At 59.9% G+C, this 20459-nt stretch overlaps 1 protein-coding gene across 1 annotated transcript in view; it reads left to right on the top strand.

The window, feature by feature from the left end:
• Positions 1–20459, top strand: part of CACNA1G (calcium voltage-gated channel subunit alpha1 G) — a 68298-nt gene that overhangs the window by 11299 nt on the left and 36540 nt on the right. Inside the window, 7 exon segments of the mRNA XM_077776909.1 lie at positions 146–238; positions 2460–3243; positions 5213–5589; positions 17049–17200; positions 17871–18056; positions 18155–18269; positions 18347–18502. Of these exon segments, the coding sequence (XP_077633035.1) occupies positions 146–238; positions 2460–3243; positions 5213–5589; positions 17049–17200; positions 17871–18056; positions 18155–18269; positions 18347–18502 (1863 nt within the window).

The raw sequence follows: 20459 nt of genomic DNA, 5'->3' as shown, positions 1-20459 counted from the left end.
GTCCTCAGAACTCACCTGCCAGGATGCAGTCTGGCCTCCGAGCGGCCGTCCTCAGGGCTGGGCTACGGTCAGAGCCGCTGAGGAGGCCTTAGGTGGCTTTGGGGAAGGGGTTCCAAATCAGCCTGTCCCTCTGCGCCCTCCCCAGGTCATCACGCTGGAGGGCTGGGTCGACATCATGTACTTCGTGATGGATGCTCATTCCTTCTACAACTTCATCTACTTCATCCTCCTCATCATCGTGAGTGATTCCTTGGGCCCCTGGGGGAATGGGGGGTCCTGGGGACACAGGGTGGGGCACCCAGAGAGGGGAAGGCTTGCTGGGTCTGAAGTTCTAGCCCTCAGGGCGGGTCCCATAGAGAGGCAGGCAGAGAGGGCACCTGTCATGAGGAGTCCGGAGGAAATCCAAGGTCAAGGCTTGGTTCTATTGCTTACTACCACTTGTAACTTTGGGCAAGTCATTCCCCACAAGGCCTCCAGCCCCGCCCTAGGCCTTAGTAAAACGGGTGATTCTCAACCCAAGCTGGGATCACCCCTCTCAGGGAGTATTTGGAAATGGCAAAGGGTGGTCCTGTTTTCCTATGGGGTCTGGGGGAGCACTACTGGCATTTTGTTGGGGGGCTGGGGAGAGCTAGTAAACATCCTGAAAACACAGGACAGCACCAGCCCCAATCCCCATCCTTCAGTGTTGAGAAACAAGGCCTGACCTCTCGTTCCTTCCAGCTCATACAGTCCAAGGCTTCCCGAGGGCAGAAGACAGAGGCAAAAGTAGCAATGTTTAATAGTTTTAATCACTCCCATTCGTAGTTAATAATTGGGCTGCTAGTACTTACAGTGAATATTTATTGAGCACTTGCTACGCACCAGTCCTGCTCTAAGCACTTTTTCTGTGCTGGTGCATCGAATCCCCACCACGATCCTATTAGCTTCTCCATTTTATAGAGAGGAAACCCATGTTTCCTCATTTGTCTGTCCCCGTCATGGGCTTTGCGGGGGGCCGTGGATTAATCTCGCTGGGCGGACGTTGCTGCTGATGTGTGCTGTGACATCTGCTGCGTGCTTAATCCTCATAGTGCCCTTGGTGGGGGCGGGGGATGGATTGGAGGGGGTGTGGTCCCACCTCCTAAATGAGAACTCTGAGCCTCGGAGGGCCTGGTCACTGGGCTAAGTGGTGGGGCCGAGCACTCAACCCCAGGCTATGGACTCCAAGTCTAGCCCTTCTCCGTGTCACCAAGAGGCCAATGACAGAGCCAGAGAGAGGGGCAGATATTGAGTGAATGAGATGAAGACAGAGATTAAGATCTACTCAGGATTTAGGACAATCTCCAGAGAGAGGTGGAGACAGAATAAGGCAGCTCTGGGTGAGAGGCAGAAGCTCTGAGAAAAAGCAAAGCCTCCAGGCCATCCTTCCGCCCCTGACTGTGGAGGCCACTGTGGAGGCCACGCCTGGGGACTGTTCCCGCCCCCCACCATCACCTGCGGAGTGAGGCCAGCACCTCTGGGAAGCGGGGGCTTTTCACTATGCTGCTCTCCCTGGGCTTGGGGGAGGGGACGGAAGCAGACAGGGAGGTAAGGGGCCTAGTTTCCACCCACACACTCCGGGAAGAATCTTCCAAGCAGCTCTCTGGAATCATACTAGTGAAGCTAATTATCATAATTACTAGGACACAATCTAGAAAAAAAAAAATCTGCCTTGTCACCATAAATATTCATTTCCTTCATTCTGGATTGTTGTCCCAGCAATGCCATCCTGGAGTCCTGGAGAAACTGAGGCATGGAGACGGGGACGAGGGAGCGTGGGCTAGTCAAGACTGGCAGCTTGGCTAGTCTGCAGGGCTCAGGGTTCAGTCCATTACCTGGCTGAGGGAGGGGAGAGGCACAGGGTGAATAAGATACAGGCAAGGCCAATGATCATGAAGATAGCGAGGCCCCATGGTGAAGGGTCTCATTCAAGGTCAAGGGCATGCAGTTAGACTTGGGATTACAAATAGGAGTCTCAGGAGCAGTGTGTTTTTGCCAAGATCTCAAAGGCTCAATGCAGTGTGAAAACCCCACGTTTCCATGATCGCTTTCATTTCTACAGTCATCTCTGCTGCTAATGGGAACTGGGGAGGGTTGCTCAGAATCTCCATGGATGAACATGTTTAAGATGGGGGGGGGGAGTTATCCTTGCAGGATGCCATCGTGATCAATAACGTGATCAATAATCTTGGAATTCCATAGAGCTTGGGTCAAGTCTCAGCTTTGCTGTGCATTAGCAGAATGATCTTGGGCAGATGCCTTGACCTCTCTGAGCCTGTTTTCTCACCTGTCCAGTGGAGCTTAGAAAAGTGTCACCTCTTGAGACCATTGTGGGAATAGAAGGAGATGGACGATCACTGACAGGAAGCGCCAGGTCTGCAGTGACTGGCATGGTCCTCTTTTCTTCAGGACCTCTCCTCTTCCTGTCCCCACCCCAACAGGTGGGCTCCTTCTTCATGATCAACCTGTGCCTGGTGGTGATCGCCACGCAGTTCTCAGAGACCAAGCAGCGGGAAAGCCAGCTGATGCGGGAGCAGCGCGTGCGCTTCCTGTCCAATGCCAGCACCCTGGCCAGCTTCTCGGAGCCAGGCAGCTGCTACGAGGAGCTGCTCAAGTACCTGGTATACATCCTTCGTAAAGCAGCCCGCAGGCTGGCCCAGGTGTCCCGGGCGGCGGGTGTGCGGGCCGGGCTGCTGAGCAGCCCGGTGCCACGTGGAGGCCAGGAGCCCCAGCCGGGCGGCAGCTGCTCTCGCTCCCACCGCCGTCCATCTGTCCACCACCTCGTGCACCACCACCACCACCATCACCACCACTACCACCTGGGCAACGGGACGCTGAGGGCCCCCCGGGCCAGCCCGGAGATCCAGGACAGGGATGCCAACGGGGCCCGCCGGCTCATGCTGCCGCCGCCCTCAACACCCGCCCTCTCCGGGGGCCCCCCGGGGGGTGCGGAGTCTGTACACAGCTTCTACCATGCCGACTGCCACCTGGAGCCGGTCCACTGTCAGGCACCCCCTCCCAGATCACCGTCCGAGGCGTCGGGCAGGACTGTGGGCAGCGGGAAGGTGTACCCCACTGTGCACACCAGCCCTCCACCAGAGATGCTGAAGGAGAAAGCGCTGGTGGAGGTGGCCCCCACCTCCGGACCCCCCACCCTCACCAGCCTCAACATCCCTCCCGGCCCCTACAGCTCCATGCACAAGCTGCTAGAGACACAGAGCACAGGTGAGAGCTCCGGGTGGGGGCGTGTTGGTACCCTTGCCTGGGGGCCAGGCGGTGTCCCAGAGGGGGTTGGGGGCCTGGTGTCCCAAGGACCAGCCTCTGATTCCAGTTCTGCTGCTTGAGGCTTTGGGACCTTCAGGCATTCAGTCCCCTTGCTTCTTGGAGCCCTAATTGTCTCATCCGCTAAAAGGGGAATCTGAATTCCTACGTTGTAATGGGAACAAGAACGGTCACGATCATGCAGTGAGCACCTGCTGCTATCTGCCCTGCTCTTTGAGGTCAGCGTTGCCGATGGATTGCTAAGTGGCTATCACATGCCCTGCGGGCAGAATCCCATTGGATCCTCTCAACGGTTTAGATGATACGCTTTCTTGTCGTCCCCATTTTACTGATGAGAAAAAGGAGGCTGGAAGAGGGTACTTGACTTGCTCAAGGTTGTGCTATTGGTGAAGGGTGAACTCAGGGCCATCTGACTCTGAGGCCCACACGCTACACTGTGAGGCCCAGAGGGCCAATGGTGTGTGACTGTGGCCGGCATGGCGCCCCCTCCCCCCCCACCCCCCACCGCCTCTGCTAAGGAGACTCGGAGTTTCATTCCCTCCTCACAGGGAGACGGGGGGCCCGGAGCAGGAAGTTCTCAGGGGGTTGCTAGTCTGGTGGGAGGAACACCCAGCGTCACAGGGGAAGTGAGACACTCACTGCCTGTGGGCGTCCCCCCCCACCCCCCGTCAGACAGGGGTGGCGGGCCCTCCTCCGGAGGCAGACGCACGGCAGCCGAAGCCGGGGGCCTGGGTTTCAGGAAGCCTGTGGCACGTGGGAGCAGTGGGATATGTGTGGGATGTCGTGTGGGAACGTGGGCGGGGACAGGAAGGTGCCATCGCGGAATGCCGGGCGAGGGGATCCTGTGCCAGGGTTTCTACTACTCTGGACGTAAGCCAGTCACATGCACGTGTGTTTCAGCTCTGTCCCGTGTGGACGGCGGGCGGTGGGGGGCGCCGTGGTTGCCGGTGAGCCCTCCTGAGTGCAGTCAGAAGGGGACATGTGATTAGATGCTTAGGAGGGGCCAGGCCCCGAGTGAGGCACCTTCACCTCACGCACATGCTCTCCCTGCATGCCCTCCGAGGTGCCCTGCAGCTCTCAGATCCTAGGATCAAAGCCGATTTAAATGGCCATTGGTGGTTTGGGATAGATCACTGTGTGCTTGAGCGTGTGCAGTCTGGCGTGCATATATGTGCATGTGTGTGCGCACAGGAAGGTGTCTGTATCAGCCATGTGCACACACGCGTTTGATGTTCATGCGTGTCTGTGTGCACGCATGTCTGATACGTGCAATTGAATGTGTGCACTCACAAAGGCGGTGCTCCTCTCTGGTCAGGATGGGTGCCCGTGTGTGCATGTGTCTGGCACACGTGCGTTGTATAACGTGCATGTGTCTGTGCACACTTGTGTTCGGCCGTGCAGGTGTGTGCTTCCCAAATAGTGTGGATGCGTGCATGGTACACGTGTGTATGCAAATGTGTGTCCGCGGCGTGTGCGTGCATGTGTCGGGTGTGTGTGTACGAGCACACATCTGTGGGTGTGTCCTAAGTCCTAAGGACCCCTTGGAAAATGCTACTCAGTGCAGTGCTGGTGCGGGGCTGGCTTTCATGGGAAGGAGGGGGCGGTCTAGGCTCCTTGCTAATGGCTCCTAACCAGGACAGCTGCCCAGGACCTCAGAGGACATCAAGGCCACCTGCCAAAGCCTAGAACACCCATCAGTGACTGTCAATGGAACGCTATTGGCATTGGGGCGCATTCTGTAGCTCGGGACTGCCCACACGGCAGCACCGAGTACCCCTGGCCCATTCAGTGCCTGGCACCCCCATCATTGAAAGAACCCCTCACTTCCCAACTCATTTCATATGCCCTTTGAGGGAAGGGCCGCCCCAAGTAGGAAACCCTGCAGCCTCTAACCTCTACCCTCCTGTCCCAGGCGCCTGCCAAAGCTCTTGCAAGATCTCCAGCCCTTGCTTGAAGGCGGACAGCGGAGCCTGTGGCCCAGACAGCTGCCCCTACTGTGCCCGGGCGGGGGCAGGGCAGGTGGAGCTCGCCGGCCAGGAGATGCCGGACTCGGACAGCGAAGCGGTTTATGAGCTCACACAAGACGCCCAGCACAGTGATCTCCGGGACCCTCACAGCCGGCACCGACACAGCCTGGGGCTGGACGTGGAGCCCAACTCTGTGCTGGCCTTCTGGAGGCTGATCTGTGACACTTTCCGGAAGATCGTGGACAGCAAGTACTTCGGCCGGGGAATCATGATTGCTATCCTGGTCAACACACTCAGCATGGGCATTGAGTACCATGAACAGGTAGGGGCATGTGCCAGGGCACGGTCCCTGGGCCCGTGGACCCTCTGCCTTCCTCCCCTCCCGCCCCCATGTCCAATTTCCTCTCCATGCTGCTGGCCTGATGGCAGGGAGGAGGACAGGAGGGAGACGCACCAAAGTGTGGGGGCTTTGGGGGCTGAAAACCAGTGAATGCCACACAGGCTGTGTGTTTGGAGGTTGCCTGGGGCAGGGGCAAGGTCTGAGCTGAGTGTGTTCTATCTGGGAAGGCTTCCCGGAGGAGGTGGGCTTTGAAGGATGTGGGCGAGTGGCGAGCCTCGGATGTGGACAAGGCCTCTCTGAAGGGACATGTTATTGGAAGAGATTTGGGCCTTTGGAGAAAATACAAAGGGGAGAGAAGGTGTTGGGGGATTCCCCAAGCCCAGTGCTGCCCACCCCAGCATTCACCTGACTCAGTAACTGGGGGTGTGACCGACTGGAAGCAGGCAGGGGCGAGGAGGAGAGGGTTGGTGGCTGCGCCCTGGTGGAGCTGAGGCCTGGCTGGTAGGGAGGGAGGCCATCTGCTCTTGGCCTCCGTTCGGGAGCCTTGCTGTGAGTGGGACGGCTGGGCGGATGAGAACGCCTCGGATGCTGAAGAGACTTGAAGCCATTGCGTTTGAGGAAGCGTTCTGAGAACCGGGATGTTTAGTCAGGAGAAGAGGAGGCTCAGCGGGGACAGGCGAGCTGTCGTCAAATATTTCAAGGGCTGTCATGTGGAAGAGGGAGCAGGCTTGCTTCGTGGGGCTGATGGCTGCGGGCGATGGGATCTGGGCCGAACGGGAGGGGGCTCTTCTCACTCGCAGGGCTGTACAAGTGTATGAAGGGTGGCCTGGGGGACCCCCCCCAGTCCCTGACCCTCCGCACTGACCGGGGCTGGCCCGCCCAACAGGGTTCCTTCCAGAGGCAGCCCTTTGCCCCAGTTTGGCCTTCCGGGTCACCCCCTTGGCTGATTCTCAGGAGAAGAGGAAGTCAGTAAGCAGGTGCTCCTCTGGGCCCCTCTGTGCTCTTTCCGGGGTGTTCCTGCTTCCCTGGGGCTCCAGCAGGGGACTGGGCTGCCAGAGCCTGACCTTTCCTGGCACAGAACTGAGGGGGTGTGAGGAGGGGGTGGGCGTGGGCCAGGTGGTGGTGATGGGGGAGGGGGGGAGGGGCCGGGTTGAGGCTGGGGAGCACAGGTCCAAGCCAGGGCTGGAGCTGATAGGAGATGTTCACTTTTCAGGGGGACCAGAGCCCCCTCCCCTCCCCTGCCGCCCTCTGTGCCTTCCATGTTGTGCGCGCTCGGTTCCTAACCCCGTGCACCCCGGCCCCAGCCCCTGCTCCATCACCATCACACCATGTTGGCGTCCGTTCCTCCTGCCTCAGGGCTCCCCCTGCCCCCAGGTGGCTATGCCGGATTCCCTCTTTTTGCAGGTGAGGTGTGGGGAGGGGGCAGGAGGCCAACTGGGGCGCCAGCAGGTGGGGCGCGTGGCTGTGGTGGGCGAGGGGTGTCCGGGCNGCTGCCAGGTGCCCCCCCCCCGGGGGGGGGGCGCTGCATCCCGCAATGTGCCGCTGGCGGAGGCTTTGACCGCCCTGGGGGGGAAGCTGAGTCACAGAGACCGCGGGCTGATGAAGCGGCAGCAAGAAGCCTTTCAGTTAGACGTCAAGAAGGACACTCCCTTGGGGAGGAAATCAAAGGGATCCGTCAGGGGTGCCTGCAGCATCTCCTTGCCCAAGTCCCTGAGGAAAGCAGGGGGCACCCCCACCGAGCTCTCAGCAGCAGGGGGTCCGCAGTCCTGCTCCCCGGAGGAGTTTGACCCAGAGCCTGGTTGCTGAGGGCCCCACAGGGGTGAGTGGAAGTCCCCAGCCGGCCGGACAGATGACTGACTGCTGCCCGCAGCCTCAGGGGCAGGGGGGGTTGGTGGCGGCTAAGATGTCCCCGAAGCAGCCATGGCCCTGTGCTTGCAGGCACTGCGGCGTGAACGTCCCGCCATCTGCGCCTCGGAGCCGGAGCCGGAGCAGACGGAGGAGGGCCGGGAGGGGGGTGAGGAGATGCGGGGGTAGAGACAGAGACACCGAGGGAGACGGAGCCTGGGAGAGGGGGTCCCTGTGGGGAGAGAGGCAGGCATGAAGACCGGAGGACGGAGATGCGGGGACGGGGTGGGGGAGAGATGGACGCTCGGGGACCAGACAGAGACAGATGGAGGCACAGAGACATTGGGGTGACAGAAACAAGGATATGGAGAGGGTGTTTAAGACAGACAGAGGATGAGACCCAGATGCAGATAACGCCACGCAGGACAGGGCTGGGGACACAGGCTCTGACGGAGCCTCCCAGACCAGGTGAGGAAGAGAGGGTGTGGGGGGACCTGAGTCACAGTGGCCGCACATGCCGACTGAGGATGTGCTCTCCCTGCAGCGCCCTGAACGAGGCCACCATATGCATGGATCCTGGGATTGGTCAGGAGAGGACCCTGGTATTGGGGATCCCCAGCGAGGGGCCCAGCCCTCCTCCCCACCCATTGCTGCTGGCCTCCTCAGGCTTGTCCTCTCTCCCACTGTCACCTACCTTACCCCTCTGTTCCTGCCAGGGATGGTGACACCCTCTTGCCCCTCTCTACCAACAGGGGAAGCCCCCATTTTGTCATACACTACCCTACCCAAGGTGGGCCCCATGCTGCCTATGGCCTCCTACTACCCCCCGTCCCCTTAACCCACTGGCTGGTGAGACATGCAGGACTGTTTCTCCCAGAGGAACTAGTGAGGAGGACAAGGACACAGGGCGCTGAGGATGGAGCAAGAATGTGACTTGAGGATGGAAGTGTGACCTGATGGAGGGCAAGCATGTGTGTGACCCATCCATGAGACAGCAGAACATGGAGCAAGGAGCTTATTGTGAATTATCCATCCCACCCTCTCTCCCTCCATCCCTCCCCCTCTCCATCCACCTATCCATCCATCCATCCATCCATCCATCCATCCCTCCCTCCCTCCGTCCCTCCCCCTTTCCATCCATCCATCCATCCATCCGTCCATCCATCCATCCATCCATCCATTCCTCAATGCACCCATCCATCCTTCCCTCCATCCTTTCCCTTTTCCATCCCTCCCTCCCTCCATGCACCCATCCCTCCCTCCCTCCATCCCTCCCCTTCTCCATCCATCCATCCATCCACCCATCCATCCCTCCCTCCCTCCCACACACATTTCCTGTGCATCAGATTTGGGGAAAAACATCTTGATTTTGTGGTGTTTATAGCATTCACCAATTACCATAGTGTAAATGCTGTCATCATGACCGATGTCAAGCTAGCAACATGACGTCACTGACTGTGGGGTCAGGAAGAGACGTACACACACTGGGCCTGGGACACTGCGTTCTTCCTCTCGGAGAGGTCGTCAGCACGCGAACAGTCACATTTACTTGATTCAGTATGTGCTCAGGGAGAGATGTGTGGAGTAGCTTGGGATCCAGACCAGGGAAGGGATTCAGGGAGAGCCCCACGCGGGATGTGCTCTGCGAGCAGTCTGAAGGAAGAGCAAGGTGTAGCCAGCAAAAGCTGGGGTGTAGGGCACAAGATGGAGGAGGGGTCAGAGGCACCAACCACCGGACACCAAAACTGAGGGATTTGTGAGGAGTTCAGAATGAGTGGGGCACAGGGTGGGGGCTGGGCTGGACAAGTGACAAGAGACCAGTTTGGAAAGGATTCAGGGCCAGGTCCTGAGAAGCATAGGAAGGAGGTTTTTTTCCTGAAGGTGATAGGTTCCCCAAAAATGTTTTAAGCGGGTCTGTGATATGAGCAGGTTTGTGTTCTGTCAAACGTTCTCTGGAGCCAAGGAGGGGAGACAGGAGGCGGGAGGCCAATGAGAAGGCTACTGCAGCGGCCCAGACGGTTCATACATCTCTGTCCCTGGAAGTGGAGGGAAGAGGCCCGGGGATGGCTGGCAGGTGGCTGAATCTGCAGGACTCGACACCAGTTGGAGATTTGGGGGGAGGAAGCAGCAAGGACGAGACCCAGGTTTCTGCTCAGGGTGGGAGCACTGGGCCTGGAGCAGATTGGGGCTGCAGGACGCTGCGTACGAGGCACCCGTGGGCCATCCTGGTGCATACCTACTGCCGGAGCTCAGAAGAGAGTCTGTCTCTGCCTGGGTCTGCCCTGGGGCCAAGCTGCCCCAGGAGGAGATGGAGGGGGAGGCGGTGTGGGGAGGTGGTCTTGGGGACAGAGGAGCTTCCTAATCACCCCCTTCCTGGCTCTGGGGTGCTGGGGGCAGAGGCTACCTTCACATTCTAGGAGAGGGACAACAGAGAGAGGTGAGGGAGGGGCATGTGGCCCAGTGGGTCTCTGGGCTGCCGATGAGAGAGGCAGGGTCCAGAGTGGACTGGCATTCAGGCCAGCAGAGGGCAGGGCAGGTGATGACTGTGTTCGTTGCTCAGACTCTGGACCCATCCTGTCACTCTGGATCCATGTCCAGGGAGGGTTTCTATTTATAAGTGAGCAAGGTCAGCTGTTCAAGGCGAGGGAAGCTGAGGGGAGGGGGGGCGGGGAGGGGATCCAGATGTAGCAGGTCTTATCTTTGAAGGGATTCACAGATTCCTTTGGGATTCTGCTGAAAACCGGGGACTCTCTCCCCAGAAGATACACACGTGCAGAGACACCCCACATGTGGCCTTCAAGGACGAGGGTTTATGGACACCTCCCACCCCAAGCCTGTCCCTCAGAACTTCCAGGAGTTCTTGGCTTCCAGACAGAGGCGCCCTGGCTCAGGCGCTGAGGCTGCAGCCAAGCAGGATTTGGGGGGATGACCCTTCTGGAGCCGCCCTGGCCCCGGGTTTCCAAAGTCTCTCCAGATGGGGGGGCGGGGAACGGGTGCCGTTTTGGCCACGGTGGGGTGTTCACATTCCTCCAGGCATCCTCTGATCCTATAGGCTCCTGCGGTTCAGCAAACACCCCCTTCTGTGCACAGCGTGCCGGAACAGAATGACAGCATGGCGGGGGACAGAGCCAGGAGCACCGGAGAAATTTAGGTTCTAGCCGAAAAGTTCTGCTTCGTGGACGACTATGCCAAATGTCGTAAGGGAGGCTTCTGGGGACAGAGGAGAGATGCTCGCACCCCAGGGGTGGGGGGAGGCAGGAAGGGCTTCACTAAAGAGGTGGCTTTTGAGAGGGGTCCTTGACAACTAGGCGGGATTGGCGCAGAGAGGTCTCGATGGAAGGAGCCTAGCCTGGAAGAGCACTGGGTGGCAAGGGACACGCGGGGGACAGTCATGTGGCCCCCCCACCCCCACCCCCACCCGAGGTGTCCAAACAGGAGCGATGTGAGCCTAGCTGTGTTGAAGGAAGCCTGAGTTTCCAGTGGGTGCGGGCTGGGTCGAGGGAGAGGCCCAGAGGCTATTTCTGTCCTTCAGACCAGAGGCCGCGAGGGCCCCAAGTATGGTGGCAGTGGAAAGGACAAGGGGGTGGGGGCCGCGGATCCATGGATGGGGTCTGTGCGCCCGGCACCTGCTGCCGGAGGGATGAGGGCCCACAGGAATCCTAGATAACTCCCAGATGCCAAGACAGAATTCTGGAAGGTGGTGGAGCTGGCCTTCCGGGAAGGGGCAGGGTTGGGGGAGGGGCCGGAGGGTTTGCTGGAGCGCCGCATTGGAGCTGGGCGCCCGCCATCCCCGGGACGCTATCAGACAGGTCGGCTCTCTGGGTGAGGAGCCAAGGGCCCGGAGGGAGAGTGTTCAGTGTCGTCCACGCCCCAGTGACAGCAGGCAGAGTCGTGGAGCTGGGGGGAAAGAGGGGGGAGTGGGTCTGACGGAACTCCGACGCAGGCTCTGGTGCTGCTCTGGCATCTGCTAAGAGAGGGACTTGGAAGAGAGTCCAGACAGAGCTGGGGTGCTGGGGCCTGGGGTTTGGGGGGGACTAGGCCGGCAGTCACATGCGGGGTTCTGCTCTCAGACCGGAAAAGGGGACTGGGGGAGTGAGGGAAGACGGGATAAGTGATGGATGTGAACTGGCTCCCGGGGACGTGGGGTGTGTGTGGAGGGACATGGAGGTGTAGAGGGAGGAGGGGAGGAGGGGGGAGTAGGCTGCGGGTCACAGAGCTGTTTGTGGGGAGGGTAGCGGAGGCCAGGCTGGGAGTGGGGACGTGCCGGGCAAGGAGAGGGGGAAGGTCTGTGCGGCGCTAGGTGGGTAGAGGGGGAGCCCCAGCAGCAGAGGAGGGTGAGGAGAGGTGCAGGCGGCCGCGAGGCCCCCAGCTGGCACTGCCCTGTCCAGTCAGCACAGGCTCGTGACAGCAATGCTCAACAATTCCACAGTCACAGCAGCAGCAGCAGCGGAGGGGGTGGGGACTTACCTGGGCTGGGGCCGGCCTGGCAGGAGTGCTCTGAGGTCTGTGGCCTGAGGCCACCTTGAAATGGTCCCCCACCGGCTCCAGGCTGAGCACTTATCCTGACAGGTGAGGGGCAGAGGCCCCAGCTTGGGAATCTGAAGTCTCAGGGGCTTCGGGCTGGCCGCCCCCGAGCTGGGAGCACGCTGTGGGTGCCCTGTGCCTACTTTGCTTGTGTGCTTACTTGAGGTGGCTTCGAGGCGCCGGCAGGAGATTGTGGGGAGGGGCTCAAGCCACCGCTGGTTAGGTGGCACAGGACACCCAGCAAGGGGCCCTGTGGGCATGAGGGGCTGCAAGGGGATTTGCCCAGAGAGGCCAAGTTCCAAGCTGCAGCACTCCTGGAGATCTGAGAAGAGCCAGATGGGGGTATCGTGAAGCCTGTGGCCTTTGCCAAAAACCACCTGCCACCCAGTGGCGCCTGACTCCCCACACCCCTCCTTGGAAGAGAAGAGGGAAGAGGTCCCAGTGACCCTCACCCCATTGCTGTGGCCCACCTGGACCCCCCCACCCTGGGTGTGGGGGGGGTGCGCACAGCAGGACTGTCCAAAGCCGAGGGGAAGTGAGCCAAGGAGTCAGAATTGGGGAGTAGAGATTTCAGGGTCGGAGGAGCCATTGGGAGCAGAGGGGCCGGGGGTGGAGTGGCGCTTGGGCGGGAATGGGGTGACCTGCTCAAGCCTTTGCCCGGCTGTCGCCCATCTCGTCCAACCCCCTCGCCTTCCCCGTGTGCCAGAGCCGGCTCCCGGGCCTCCTGCCTGGGCCGCTGCAGTATCCCCTTAATTGGTCTCCATCTCTCCGTCTCCCCCAAGCCGTCAGCATGCTGGCACCGCGGCATCCAGATTAATCTTCTTAATACACCGCTCTGCACATCTCTTCCCTCCCTCTAGAAGCCCCAGGGGCAGCATTGTGCGGGCAGAGACGAGTCCAGCCCTGGCGGTGGAACAGAGTCAAGGCCATCCGGCCTGGGCCCCGCCAACCTTGCAGCCGTGTCCCCCATGGACCCCCTCCCACCCTCTGACCCGGGAGAAGCACTTGATTCTTGGTTCCGTGCATTCCTTCCTCTGCACCTTGGCTCACGCTGCCCCCAGCTGGGGGTGCCGTCCACGGGGTCCTCCTTCCGTCCCCTCCTCCCCACTGACTCCCTGGCCTCAGCTGGGTCGGAGCTTCTGGGGTGCTCCTGGTGTTTGTCCCCAGCGTGGTGCTTTGCGAGGCCTTGCAGCCATTCTGGGTGAGGCCTGCTTCCACTGTTAATGCCCCTGGGGCCGCCTGAGCATGGCTCTGAGCGGGGTGTTTTCACGGTCTTTAGCGCCTGTGTTCTGCCATGCTGTCCCGTTTAACAGAGGAGGCCACTGGGGATCAGAGAGGGCAGGGGACCTGCCCAAGGTCACACAAGCAGAACGTCTCAGGGTTGGCCAGCCTCCTGCTCTCCGATTCGACTCCATGTTTCAATCACCAGTGTTCTGCACCCAGGGGGCCCATAAAGGGTTGGTGGATGGAGGTGCTATGCCTTTCAGGGGAGTCCTGGTGCTGAGAAGTATTGGGCAGCTTATGAGGGGTGGATACACTTGTGCCAAGGTGACAGGCTGAGGGGAGGGGAAGTCGCAGGAGATGGGGCATTTACATTTAGCATCTTCCCAAAGAAGAGGCTGGGGCCCCTGCGTCGGAGAAGTTTGGGCTGCCTGGCCCCCCACTGGGCCTTGACGTCTTGAACAGAAGGGAGGATACAGTCTAGACCTGAGAAGATACTTCCTGGCAGCAGGAGAGAGTCAGGGAGGCGGGAAGGGGGGGCTGGTGCCCACCTGATGGGTTCTCTCTGGGGGTCCATGGGAGCACGGGAAGATGCAGAGGAAAGTACAGATGGCCCTCGCTCTGCACCTTCCTAAGCCAGCAGCGGCGTGACCCCCATCCCATCACCACACCTCTTTGAGCCTCAGTTTCCCTGGCTATCTAGGAGGCAGGGAGGAAATGAAATCCTGGGAGGGCGGGCTGAGCCAGTGGGCCACCTGAGGAGGGTNNNGTCCCTGCGGGGCAACTGTGTTGCTATGATTGTATCTCTGTATCCTGGTCCTGAGTCCTGCCTGTGTTTGCAGAATGTTCCCAGCCTCCAATTTAGTAACTCGGCTGACCTGTCTGGGGAGGAGTGCCTTTTCCCATGGATCACTGGGGGTGGGGGGTGGGGGGTGGATACCGGGGCCCTGGGAGGAAGTAGGCATTGCCTGTAGGTGTGTGTAGTGAGCATGCACAGGAGAGAGAGAGGGCAGGACGAGGGACAGTGCCCACTCTTCCTTTTCACCTGCTGCTCCAGTCCCAGAGCTGCCTGGAGGCGTGAGGAGGGGGCTCCAGCCTTTGCTGCCACCCCTCCCCCAACCAGGACCTTGGGGGAGTCCTGTACCATCTTTCCGATCAGGCTCTCAGTGGAGTACAGACTGTTGTGCACCGCCCCGCCCCCCCCACCTTAAATGACATCAGGGAATGCTTGGAAGACCCCTGTCCACATGCCCAGTGCTGGTCTTACTTTGACGATTCGCTCATGGAATCAATGCAAGAGACCAAAAGCGATTGTGCTCTCAGCTAGGGGTTTTTTTTTTTTTTTAAGTTTTATTAATTTTTATTTTTGGCAGCTTTTCTTGAGGTATCATTTATATGCCATAAAATTCACCCATTGTAAGTGCACCTCAGCTGTGTTTCCAAATCAGCGTGTTCTTTATTCAGACGTTAAGTTCGTGTGAAATATGATTTCATAGACTTTGGAAGGCAGATTATGAATTCAGTGTGTCTGGATTCACGAGCCCCTTGCTGTCACCCGGGGTGGGTTTGGATCCTGACGGCTGCCTCGTATTATCGGAGTCAGAATGAGATAGGATTGGGTCCCACTCCCTGGTTCTCCCCGTCCTGTGACTTTGAACCAGTCATTCACCGTCTCTTGACCTTTTTGCTCAGCTGTAAAGTGAGGGTTCCAGGGCCATTATGTGGATAGCATGAGGTGAGACACGGTGAGCCTGGGGACCCGCAAGGCATTGCATCTGTGTTCATCGCCTTTATGCAATCCAAGTCTGGACAGCTGGACAGGTGTCAGGGTGACAGGAAGGCAGACTCACTGAACCTGGTCCCTGGCAGACTGGCCTCGGGAACGCCCAGACGGGATCCCCTTAGTCAGGGGAGGATCGGAGCCCTGAGCTTTACCTGTCCTGACGATGACCCCTTCCCCACAACCTGCACTATGCTAATGCTGAGGGACCCAAGGTCTTGTCTCTCTGTGGCCCCATTCGTTAGGTCAGATGGCAGGGCCCCCTCCTGCCCCCATTTGCCATCTGGGGAGCCAGGACTTGCTCAAGACCTGCTGGGCCAGTGGGCTTCTTGCCACATGGGCCTTCTAACAGCCATCCACTCTCTGGACAGCTGGCTCTTGGCCATGCCTCCTGACCCTGGCCCTGCCCCTGGCCCCCAGGACTGCCTTTGGGAAGAATCCGGGCACAAGCTGAGAGTTCCTCTCCTTCTGAGTAGCTGTTGACCCCCCAAACACCCCTCGCCTGCCAGTCAGAAGGCCCTTCCTTCCAGGTCTCCCCACCTCCTTCCCCGGGCTGGCCACACAGAGTCAGGCCATCAGGATACATTTGGTGGGTGCCCAGGCCTGCTTCCACGCTTGGGCGACCTACTTGGGCAGCCAGCCAGATGAGACAGCTGGGTAAACAGGGGGAGACGTCTGACGGACTGAGGGCTTCATCTGGCTGTTTATTTTAACTCAAACTTCTTGAGCCGTTGTGAAACGAAGGCTTTTGGGTGATCAAGACACCCCATTAGGTAGGCACTGGGCTCCCCTGAGTCAACCCTCCCTCCCCCCTGCCCCCTCCCTCTTTCTCCCCACACATTGCTCATTCCTTGTGCTCCCGCCCTGTGATGCCTTCTACACCCCTTTCCCCGGAGAGACCCCGCTTACCCTTCAGAGTTCATTGCAAGTGCTGCTTCCTAACGAAGGCTTTCCCAGCCTCAGTTCCTCCCTCACTGTCCCTCCCCTGGACTCTTGGATTTACCATCTGGGTAATTTATTTTGGCATCTAAGTATCTAAGGCCTCTTGTGGTTACTCAGCTGTTTTGTGTCCGACTTATTTCCAGAGAGACTCTGGGCTCCCGGGAGGCAGGAGGGGGAATAGTCGGCGTGTCTTTGCAGCTCCTTTCATAGGTGATGTATTGCTAAGCATACAGTAGACACTTAATTTTGACGGGAGGAAAGGAGGTGACTAGTGAGCTGGAATAGCGGACGTTTTCCATTATTTCTGATGACCTCTCTAGGATGGGTCCTCAGTCCCAATCCTACACCGTGGCTAGAAGCATCAAAGTAATTACTGTCAGTGTTTTCCATTTGGCCAGAGAGGTTGAGAATCTTGCTGAAGGTCACACAGTGAGTGGACAGGATAGGCTGGGAATTAACCAAGGCATCGCAGTCTCAGGTCCGCGTCGTCGGTCACAGCCTGCCTGGTAGCCTCCCTTCGGCCCATCAGCACGTTTGCGTGTGCGTGTGTGCGTGCGTATGAGTGCATGTGTGTGCTCAATCGTGTGTGCGCGTGCGCGCAGTGTGCGGGGGTGTGCTGCGTGTGCGTGTGTCTGGAAGGAAAGCAGCGTAGCCAACAGTTGTCCAGGAGAAGGCTGCCAAGTCCGGAGAGTAATCGTAGAGCACGTGTGACTTTGCGTGTGGCTGTGGGTCTGGGCGTGCGCCTGAGGCCTTGGCGATCACCCTGTGACACCGGGCAGCGTCGCTGCGCTGCTGGCCGCGGCCAAGATGGGTCTCAGACCTCCTCGCGGGCAGTGGGCAGAACCTACTTACTATACAGGCTTCCCGCCAGCCTGTGCTCCCAGCATCTGAGACCCAGGGCTGAGATTTGATGTGACAGTTGCCCCTGAGTGCATTTCCTTGTGGGTCCTTTGGGGGAAGTCCTCTTCAGGACCCCAAGCTTCGGACACCATGGCTCCCCCTAGCCCCCGCCCACCCTCCACACTGCTATTTCTGGGGCTCCTCCCCCGGTGGCCCTCTGCTAGGGAGGGCGGGGATAAGGTGCTCAGGGATGGGCCTCTGCAGCTTCATACCCCACCCTGCCCTCCAGCCCGAGGAGCTCACCAACGCTCTGGAAATCAGCAACATCGTCTTCACCAGCCTCTTTGCCCTGGAGATGCTACTGAAACTGCTCGTGTATGGTCCCTTTGGCTACATCAAGAACCCCTACAACATCTTCGATGGCGTCATTGTCATCATCAGGTACGACGGCCCCCACCTCCACCTGAAGAACGCCCGTGAGGTGGCTTGTTCCTCTGGGGTGGAGGGGTCTGGAGTCAGGCCCCGCTCACCCACAGGCCCTGCCGCTCTCCCGGCCCTACCTGGCTCAGGCTGAACTTGGCCTCACATCTTTGGCTGGACCCCTGTGCAGTCTCCTCTCCCCATTTCTTACTTCTTGTCCTTGAACCCTATGCGGGCCCAGGGCCAGTGAGGCCTGGGGACCTGGCTTTGCAGAGCAGTTAAAGGAGGCGGCTCGCAAAGTGCTTGGAGACCGTCTCAGACACCCGCAACTGGCTTTAGGGTTTCCCACACCCTGGGAAAGTGCTCCATCCCCCTCGGCCTGGGGCCAGGAGGACTGCTTTATTGCTTTTTTGGAGTTGGCTTTAGCTTTCATTAGAAGGGAACAAAGCGAACATTCCATAACCTGACGCTGCCGCAGGGGCCGGAATTTGGGAGAGGGCTCTAGGCTCGCCAAGATGTGATCTCTGGCCTGGAGACGAGGGTGTGGAGAGGGCTGGCACCATCCCCTGCGTCCATCTTGGAGGCTCCTGTCTGTGCCCCACGCCCTGTGGCTTTTCTCCAGGCCCGCTCAAAGGGAGGGGCGGGCGGAGGGCGAGCTCACAGGGGCTCAGGCTCCCTGTCCTCCTTGCAGTGTGTGGGAGATCGTGGGCCAGCAGGGGGGCGGCCTGTCGGTGCTGCGGACCTTCCGCCTGATGCGGGTGCTGAAGCTGGTGCGCTTCCTGCCGGCGCTGCAGCGGCAGCTCGTGGTGCTCATGAAGACCATGGACAACGTGGCCACCTTCTGCATGCTGCTCATGCTCTTCATCTTCATCTTCAGGTGAGGGTGGGGGCGGCCCCGCACCGGCTGAGGGGAGGGCCTGAGGGGCAGGGGTCCTCCTGCCCTTGACCCCCACCCGGCCGCTCCTGTGTCTTCAGCATCCTGGGCATGCATCTCTTCGGCTGCAAGTTTGCATCTGAGCGGGATGGGGACACGCTGCCGGACCGGAAGAATTTTGACTCCCTACTCTGGGCCATCGTCACCGTCTTTCAGGTGCCGGGGTAACCAAGTAGGGGGGGTGGGGTGCCCCGGGTAGAGGCCCTGACCCGCCCCCCCCGGGTCTTTAACAGATCCTGACCCAGGAGGACTGGAACAAGGTGCTCTACAACGGAATGGCCTCTACGTCGTCCTGGGCTGCTCTTTATTTCATCGCCCTCATGACCTTCGGCAACTATGTGCTCTTTAATCTGCTCGTCGCCATTCTGGTGGAGGGCTTCCAGGCGGAGGTAACCCCCTGCCCACAGCAATCTGGTTCCAGGAGGAATCGGCTAGCTGGTTTGAGCCACAGTGGCCGGGGAGGTCTTGCAGAAAGGCCAGGCTGGGGGAACTGGGGGTGGAAGGCTCCAGCCCCTCAGCCCTGGGGAGACAGGGTGGTGGTGGTGGATCCCTGGGTCTACTAGCTACCGGGTGGGCTTCCGCATCAAGGCCGGCCAGACCCTTCCCCAGGGATGACTGTGGGCATGTGGTGCCAGCTGGATCCCGAGTACAGGTGCTCTCGGGGACATCCAGACGGGACCCCTCTGAGCCGAGGTGTTGGGGGAAGCTTGTATGCAAGTCATCTGAGCTCCAGCTGAGCTGATGAAGATGCCACCAGGGCCCGGGCAGGGCTAAGCTGCCCAGGGTGAGAAATGAGCCCAATTAGTTGCAGGCATGGCAGAGACGAGCATCCTATTTCCAGCCCTGGCTCCGTCACCTTCGTCACAGGCAGCGTTATCAATTAATATTGATTTGCATCGATCCTGCCCTTGCTATGCCAGAGCTCAGCGTCTGCCTGGGGGCCCGCCATTCGTGTCCCTTCCGCTCATGCCCTGTCCCCACCCCCGGGCTCCGGGCCCAGCCCAGCCTCCAGGCGTCTTTCACAGGCAGGTTGACCCAACCTAGAAACGCTCCAGGTTGGGCATCGAGAAGCGCTTGGTCCAGTTCTCTCCTGGTGACCCGGATGGAAACTCCCGCTGCGGCCTGGTCTATAAATACTCTGCACACGGTGGAAAAACAAAAATCTATTTTCCGACTCTTTCCCAGCCTTGCAAGGGAAGGCAGTTCCCCGTGGGCCGGCTGGGCCGCTGGGGGTGCGGGGCGCCTCTGTCCCGCACCGGCCCTCTCTCCGGCTGCCTGCCTGCCGTGCAAATTCTGTACTTATCCATTATCGCGTTTCCTCCAGCCTGGTGGCACCGAGGGCGGCTGGTGGCGGGGGCCGGCCCTGCCTCTGGTGACGGCCAGGCCTCTTGTGCGGAGGGACGAGGCACTTAATTGGGGGTTCCCCGGGGCCTGAAAAGTTCGGGGGTGCCGCCGTGCTCCCATGAGAGCCAGGGTCTCTGTGGATGCCCACCAGGCTCGGCCACCCTCTCAGCTGAGCGGGGATGGGGGTGCCTCAGCCCCTTTCAGACCACTGCCCCTGACAGCTAAAACGTCCTCAGAAAACCCCCCTGAGGAACTTCGTGCGAAACACCCCGAGCCTCTTCCCCTCCCCTCAGCAGCCCTGGAGGTGCCCGGCACAGACAGCCCCCCTCCCCGCCGCCGGCCCTTTCAGCAAACACCTTGTTAAATTGAGTGCTGCCAAGAGCGGGCCTGGTTGCTAGGCAGCAGCGAAGTCTGCAGTCGAGAAGGAAGACAGGTCACTCTGGCCTTGCTGGGGGCCTGTGGCTGCCCCGGCCGGAGGGGTTGGCGAGGGCCTGGGGCAACAGCCTCCTCAACCCGCAGAGCCCAGGTGCCCGTTCGGGAGGGTCTCACTCAGGGCTGGATGCACCAGATTGAGGGTGGGATGGAGAAAGGATTTCTAGATCGTGCCCCCCCTTTCTTGAGGGTGGGCAGGGCCACAGCCCCGACAGAGGGGCTGGACCAGCCACCCATAATCCCGCACATGGTGGGCCAATACCCAGGTGGGGGAGGGGGGACCAGTCAAGCCAGGCCAGTGACCCTGGATACCTCCAGAAGCCCCTGCCCTCTCTCATCCAGAGGTTCAGGCGGTTGACATGTGGTTCTGAGGGAGACCCCCTAGTCCGGCAGGTGATGCTGCCCTTTTTACAAAAAAAGGCAACCCGCCTCTGTAGACAACGTTGTTGGTCGTCAGGAGCAGGAAGCTCCAGGGTGGCCCAAGCTGGGCTTCCCACCCTGCCCAGAGGGAAGAGGGAGGAGGCCTAGGAGTCGGGGCTGGCCCAGCAGTGGACTTGGTCACGTGCCGGG

Source organism: Crocuta crocuta, unplaced genomic scaffold, assembly GCF_008692635.1.
Source record: "Crocuta crocuta isolate KB4526 unplaced genomic scaffold, BGI_CrCroc_1.0 scaffold352, whole genome shotgun sequence".
NCBI lineage: Eukaryota > Metazoa > Chordata > Mammalia > Carnivora > Hyaenidae > Crocuta > Crocuta crocuta.
The sequence above is the reverse complement of the archived record's forward strand: the minus strand, read 5'-3'. Positions and strand labels throughout refer to the sequence as shown.